Source organism: Nannobrachium achirus (assembly GCF_963921795.1).
Source record: "Nannobrachium achirus genome assembly, chromosome: 23".
NCBI classification, from domain to species: domain Eukaryota; kingdom Metazoa; phylum Chordata; class Actinopteri; order Myctophiformes; family Myctophidae; genus Nannobrachium; species Nannobrachium achirus.
Genome location: NC_137830.1, coordinates 19,310,104 through 19,318,151, shown reverse-complemented (window position 1 = coordinate 19,318,151; position 8,048 = coordinate 19,310,104). Strand labels below are relative to the sequence as shown.

General features: G+C 48.1%; 1 protein-coding gene across 1 annotated transcript; it reads left to right on the top strand.

Moving 5' to 3' along the window:
* Window positions 1-6,244: 6,244 nt before the first annotated feature.
* Window positions 6,245-7,645, top strand: LOC308308785 (E3 ubiquitin-protein ligase TRIM39-like; the record flags this gene model as incomplete). Its single annotated transcript, XM_080754238.1, has 1 exon — window positions 6,245-7,645. The coding sequence occupies one exon, from the start codon at window positions 6,245-6,247 to the stop codon at window positions 7,643-7,645; it is 1,401 nt and encodes a 466-aa protein (XP_080610364.1).
* Between the last annotated feature and the right edge of the window lie 403 nt (window positions 7,646-8,048).

The window sequence follows — 8,048 nt, the reverse complement described above, 5'->3', positions numbered from 1 at the left end:
GCCCACTTAGCCCATAAGGGACCCAGACACGCGTGACCAGTTATAACCCATGCCCACTAAGCCCAAACATAAACCATAAGGGACACAGGCATAGCTGACCAGTTCTAAACCATGCCCACTTAGCCCACACATATCCCATAAGGGACCCAGGCATAGTTGACCAGTTCTAAACCATGCCCACTTAGCCCACACATAACCCATAAGAGACCCAGACATAGTTGACCAGTTCTAACCCATGCTCACTTAGCTCATAAGGGACCCAGACATGCGTGAACAGTTAAAACCCATGCCCACTAAGCCAGGCATAGTAGACCAGTTATAACCCATGCCCACTAAGCCCACTAATAACCCATAAGGGACCCAGGCATAGTTGACCAGTTCTAAACCATGTACACTTAGCCCACACAAAACCCATAAGGAACCCAGACATAGTTTACCAGTTCTAACCCATGCCCACTTAGCCCATAAGGGACCCAGACATGCGTGACCAGTTATAACCCATGCCCACTAAGCCCACACATAACCCATAAGGGACCCAGGCATAGCTGACCAGTTCTAAACCATGCCCACTTAGCCCACACATAACCCATAAGGGACCCAGGCAAAGTAGACCAGCTCTAACCCATGCCCACTTAGCCCATAAGGGACCCAGACACGCGTGACCAGTTATAACCCATGCCCACTCAGCCCACACATAACCCATAAGGGAACCAGGCATGGTTGATCAGTTCTAAACCATACCCACTTAGCCCACACATAACCCATAAGGGACCCAGGCATAGTAGACCAGTTCTAACCCATGCCCACTTAGCCCATAAGGGACCCAGACACGCATGACCAGTTATAACCCATGCCCACTCAGCCCACACATAACCCATAAGGGACCCAGGCATGGTTGACCAGTTCTAACCCATGCCCACTTAGCCCACACATAACCCATAAGGGACCCAGGCATGGTTGACCAGTTTTAACCCATGCCCACTCAGCCCACACATAACCCATAAGGGACCAAGGCATAGCTGACCAGTTCTAAACCATGCCCACTTAGCCCACACATAACCCATAAGGGACCCAGGCATGGTTGACCAGTTCTGAACCAAGCCCACTTAGCCCACACATAACCCATAAGGGACCCAGACATAGTTGACCAGTTCTAACCCATGCCCACTTAGCCCATAAGGGACCCAGACATGCGTGACCAGTTGTAACCTATGTCCACTAACCCCACACATAACCCTTAAGGGACCCAGGCATAGCTGACCAGTTCTAAACCATGCCCACTTAGCCCACACATAACCCATAAGGGACCCAGGCATAGTAGACCAGTTCTAACCCATGCCCACTTAGCCCATAAGGGACCCAGACATGCGTGACCAGTTATAACCCATGCCCACTCAGCCCACACATAACCCATAAGGGACCCAGGCATAGCTGACCAGTTCTAAACCATGCCCACTTAGCCCACACATAACCCATAAGGGACCCAGGCAAAGTAGACCAGCTCTAACCCATGCCCACTTAGCCCATAAGGGACCCAGACACGCGTGACCAGTTATAACCCATGCCCACTCAGCCCACACATAACCCATAAGGGAACCAGGCATGGTTGATCAGTTCTAAACCATACCCACTTAGCCCACACATAACCCATAAGGGACCCAGGCATAGTAGACCAGTTCTAACCCATGCCCACTTAGCCCATAAGGGACCCAGACACGCATGACCAGTTATAACCCATGCCCACTCAGCCCACACATAACCCATAAGGGACCCAGGCATGGTTGACCAGTTCTAACCCATGCCCACTTAGCCCACACATAACCCATAAGGGACCCAGGCATGGTTGACCAGTTTTAACCCATGCCCACTCAGCCCACACATAACCCATAAGGGACCAAGGCATAGCTGACCAGTTCTAAACCATGCCCACTTAGCCCACACATAACCCATAAGGGACCCAGGCATGGTTGACCAGTTCTGAACCAAGCCCACTTAGCCCACACATAACCCATAAGGGACCCAGACATAGTTGACCAGTTCTAACCCATGCCCACTTAGCCCATAAGGGACCCAGACATGCGTGACCAGTTGTAACCCATGTCCACTAACCCCACACATAACCCTTAAGGGACCCAGGCATAGCTGACCAGTTCTAAACCATGCCCACTTAGCCCACACATAACCCATAAGGGACCCAGGCATAGTAGACCAGTTCTAACCCATGCCCACTTAGCCCATAAGGGACCCAGACATGCGTGACCAGTTATAACCCATGCCCACTCAGCCCACACATAACCCATAAGGGACCCAGGCATAGCTGACCAGTTCTAAACCATGCCCACTTAGCCCACACATAACCCATAAGGGACCCAGGCATAGTAGACCAGTTCTAACCCATGCCCACTTAGCCCATAAGGGACCCAGACACGCGTGACCAGTTTTAACCCATGCCCACTCAGCCCACACATAACCCATACGGGACCGAGGCATGGTTGACCAGTTCTAAACCATGCCCACTTAGCCCACACATAACCCATAAGGGACCCAGACATAGTTGACCAGTTCTAACCCATGCCCACTTAGCCCATAAGGGACCCAGACATGCGTGACCAGTTATAACCCATGTCCACTAAGCCCACACATAACCCATAAGGGACCCAGGCATAGCTGACCAGTTCTAAACCATGCCCACTTAGCCCACACATAACCCATAAGGGACCCAGTTATAGTAGACCAGTTCTAACCCATGCCCACTTAGCCCATAAGGGACCCAGACACGCGTGACCAGTTTTAACCCATGCCCACTCAGCCCACACATAACCCATAAGGGACCAAGGCATGGTTGACCAGTTCTAAACCATGCCCACTTAGCCCACACATAACCCATAAGGGACCCAGACATAGTTGACCAGTTCTAACCCATGCCCACTTAGCCCATAAGGGACCCATACATGCGTGACCAGTTCTAACCCATGCCCACTTAGCCCACACATAACCCATAAGGGACCCAGGCATAGTAGACCAGTTCTAACCCATGCCCACTTAGCCCATAAGGGACCCAGACACGCGTGACCAGTTTTAACCCATGCCCACTCAGCCCACACATAACCCATAAGGGACCAAGGCATGGTTGACCAGTTCTAACCCATGCCCACTTAGCCCACACATAACCCATAAGGGACCCCAGCATAGCTGACCAGTTCTAAACCATGCCCACTTAGCCCACACATAACCCATAAGGGACCCAGGCATAGTAGACCAGTTCTAACCCATGCCCACTTAGCCCATAAGGGACCCAGACACGCGTGACCAGTTTTAACCCATGCCCACTCAGCCCACACATAACCCATAAGGGACCAAGGCATGGTTGACTAGTTCTAAACCATGCCCACTTAGCCCACACATAACCCATAAGGGACCCAGGCATAGTAGACCAGTCCTAACCCATGCCCACTTAGCCCATAAGGGACCCAGACACGCGTGACCAGTTATAACCCATGCCCACTCAGCCCACACATAACCCATAAGGGACCCAGGCATGGTTTGCCAGTTCTAACCCATACCCACGTAGCCCACACATAACCCATAAGGGACCCAGGCATAGTAGACCATTTCTAACCCATGCCCACTTAGCCCATAAGGGACCCAGAGACACGTGACCAGTTATAACCCATGTCCACTAAGCCCACACATAACCCATAAGGGACCCAGGCATAGCTGACCAGTTCTAAACCATGCCCACTTAGCCCACTCCTAACCCATAAGGGACCCAGGCATAGTAGACCAGTTCTAACCCATGCCCACTTAGCCCATAAGGGACCCAGACACACGTGACCAGTTATAACCCATGCCCACTCAGCCCACACATAACCCATAAGGGACCGAGGCATGGTTGACCAGTTCTAAACCATGCCCACTTAGCCCACACATAACCCATAAGGGACCCAGGCATAGTAGACAAGTTCTAACCCATGCCCACTTAGCCCATAAGGGACCCAGACACGCGTGACCAGTTATAACCCATGCCCACTCAGCCCACACATAACCCATAAGGGACCCAGGCATGTTTGACCAGTTCTAACCCATGCCCAATTAGCCCACACATAACCCATAAGGGACCCAGGCATGGTTGACCAGTTCTAACCCATGCCCACTTAGCCCACACATAACCCTCATGGGACCCAGCCATGGTTGCCCACTTATAGCCCATGCCCACTTAGCCCACACGTAACCCTCATGGGACCCAGCCATGGTTGCCCACTTCAAGCCCATGCCCATTTTGCCCACACAAAACCCTTATGGGACCCACCAATGTTGCCCACTTCAAGCCCATGCCCACTTAGCCCACACAAAAACCCGTATGGGACCCACCAAGTTTGCCCACTTCTAGCCCATGCCCACTTGGTACCCAGTTACCCACACTGGGCCCATATGGTACCCAGGTGGACATGTTGGCTGGGTGTATGACTTTCAGAGTCATCAGATAGTCATATGTGATCGCCTTCCCCTTCACATTACAACAAAGGTCTAAGACAGTGGTTCTCAAACTTGGGGTCGGGACCCCAAGCTTAATGTAAAAGAAATGTCTCACTCAACGGTAAACAAACCAACATAAGTGTATACAGGGGTATCTACACATTTATAAAGTGACAATTTAAGGATTTTTAAAAACCGTTTTAATACCAAACTGGCCAAACTGTCAAATATTAGTATAAGCAAGAGGCGAACATTGTGAAAATAGCAGCACATTGTGAAAATAGCCTCACACTGCGAGGCGTTGTGAGCATGTTGATCTGCTATTTTCACAATATGGCGTTGTGAGCATGTAGATCTGCTATTTTCACAATATTTATCTGTGGAACCGAGTCACATTAAAAGTAATACCTACAATTCCAAGTGCTTGTCAGGGTGGGGGTCCCCAGTTCATAATATATGTTCATGTAGGGGGTCACGGCCTAAAAAGGTTTGAGAACCCCTGGTCTAAGATATGCTTCTATCCAGACGACACTCTGTCTTTTGACACGAGTTCCGGGGAGGGAAAAGGATGATAATGGTCATTGCATGTACAGTACTCCTACGGGCTGGGGCGGTTAAGATTAATAATCAGTCGGATTATCCAAATCCTATATAGAGTATGCCGAAGTCTGATGTAATTTACTCATCCTACCTGGGTCACAGTGTTTTTCCCCATTCAGAATTCCCATGGACTTGTTTAATATCGCAATAATTAGTTATTAGTTTCGCCAGAAATTGACTTGCTGTCATGGACGATACAGAGCCACCTCCCTGACAATAACCTAACAATTTTGGACTACAACTCTTATATGAGACAATTCTAAGATGACCCGCAGTGTTATTCACCATAGAGGAAAACTTCCACGACCCAGGGATGAACGAGTGACATCACTCAGGACTTTGATACTCCATTACATCAGCTCCTCTGAGAAGGAGATTTCTCTCTCTCTCTCTCTCTCTCTCTCTCTCTCTCTCTCTCTCTCTCTCTCTCTCTCTCTCTGTGTGGGCTCTGACACACACTCACACAGCTGGACTACGCAGTATGTGTTTGGTGCTACTGTATTCAGACAGTATAGTTCGCAAGTGCTTTATAGATAACGTATCATTGCTGTCAGGCAGAAACCTCTTATCTCCATGTTTTCACTTTTTGTAAATTAATGCCCTACTAACCTAAGATCTGCAAGCTCAAAACATGTCTCTTCTGCAAAAGCTTTCCCCACAATATGGATGCTGGGGTTTAAGTGGTTATAGCCTACAGTTCGAGCGTGCTGATACATGGATGATTGGGAGATGTTCTCCACCTACCAATACGTCTGTGTGTGTGTGTGTGTGTGTGTGTGTGTGTGTGTGTGTGTGTGTGTGTGTGTGTGTGTGTGTGTGTGTGTGTGTGTGTGTGTGTGTGTGTGTGTGTGTGTGTGAGTGAGTGAACTTTGCTACATGTTTATGATGTGTCAAAGCGCCACCCCTTGCCGGACTGATCTGAAACGATAAGATTCACCTTCAGTTCAAACACAACTTCGAGTGAGGGAGGACAGACTGTCTTTCCATACACAGCTAAAGGGATAAATACTGACGCAGACCACTGGAACCTGCTGCTGAATGGACTTTAACAACTACTACGATTCACATTGAAAATAAACTTCATTAAACTATTCTAGAAGAGGGAGTTTTACCACGACTGACTGGCTCATTTCCTTAGACAGTGTTTGTAAATTTACTTGGACGCAAAATGGCTTCCAAGTCGTCTCTCCCAGAAGAGGATCTTTCCTGTCCTGTGTGTCATGACATCTTTAAAGATCCAGCTCTTCTGTCATGTAGCCACAGCTTCTGTAAAGCCTGCCTGCAGGAATGGTGGAGAGAGATGGAAACAATGGAATGTCCACTTTGTGAGAAGAGACAATCAAAGGTTCCACCCTTAAACCTGGCTTTAAAGAACGTGTGTGAGGCCTTCACACAGGAGAGACAACAGAGAGCTTCAACAGGGTCGGAGGTTCGCTGCAGTCTACATAATGGGAAACTCAAACTGTTCTGTCTGGAATGTCAGCAGACAGTTTGTCTTGTGTGCAGAGATTCTACAAAACACATCGACCACAGAATCAGACCCGTAGATGAAGCTGTACTGGATTACAAGGTGAAGGTCCAGAAATCACTAAAGCCTTTACAGGAGAAGCTGGAGGTCTTTTATAAAGTTAAAACTAACTATTATCAAACAGCAGGACACATTAAGGTACGAGTCCGGCACACAGAGATGCAGATGAAAGAACAGTTTAAGAAGATGCATGAGTTTCTACAAGAGGAAGAGGAGGCCATGATCTCTGCACTGAGGGAGGAAGAGCAACAGAAGAGTGAAATGATGAAGGGGAAAATTGAGGGGCTGAACAAAAAGATATCAACCCTTTCACACACAATCAGAGCCACAGAGGAGGAGCTGAGAGCTGAACACATGCCATTCCTGCAGAACTACAAGACCACAATGGAAAGAGTCCAGGTCACCCTGCAGGACCCACAGCCGGTCTCAGGAGCTCTGATAGACGAGGACAAACACCTGAAGAACCTGACCTTCAGAGTCTGGGACAAGATGAAGGACATTGTCTCCTACACTCCTGTCATTCTGGACCCCAACACGGCCCATCCAAGCTTCATCCTGTCTGATGATCTGACCAGTGTGAGATTGGGAAATAAACAGCAGCTTCCTGACAACCCTGAGAGGTTTGACAGATGGTCCCGTGTCCTGGGTTCTGAGGGTTTTAACTCTGGGACTCACAGCTGGGATGTTGAGGTTGGAGACAATACACACTGGTGGCTAGGCGTTTTAGCAGAGTCTTATCAGAGGAAGGGATACGGAGGTGGTCAATGCTGGAGAATAGAGTTCCACAGAGGTAACTACAAAGTCTCCTCACCAGGGTCATCCATTGTTCTCACAGTGAAGCAGAACCCCAAGACCATCAGAGTCCAACTGGACTGGAACAAAGGACAGCTGTCATTCTCTGATCCAGATACTAACACCCACATACACACCTTCACACACACTTTCACTGACACTCTCGTTCCATACATTAACAATTATTCTACTGTCCCTCTGAAGATGTTACCATGGAAGGTCAGGGTAACTCTGGAACAACGCAGTTAGACATGATAAAAATCAAACTTAAAAGGGGAATGACAGTCTTTGTTAGAATCTATATGATTGTTTTGTGGTCAAGGGCAATAAACAATGTACTGCAGATGATGATGATGATGATGATGATGATGATGATGATGATGATGATGATGATGACGACGACGATTATGATGGCATGTTATGGATACTACTCTATTCTACTCTGTTGTAAATAATAATTACAAGATTTTGTGCCCACTGTCTGCTATCTTTCTTCAATATGCAGTATTGATAATGTCAGCAATAGCACTAATGGAAACAATAATAACAGGATTATGTTAATGATTTTTAAAGACAATGTTATTAACGTTGGGGGATTAATGTAGAAATGTAATTATCTCAGTTAAACATTTTGAGCAATCAAGATACTTTA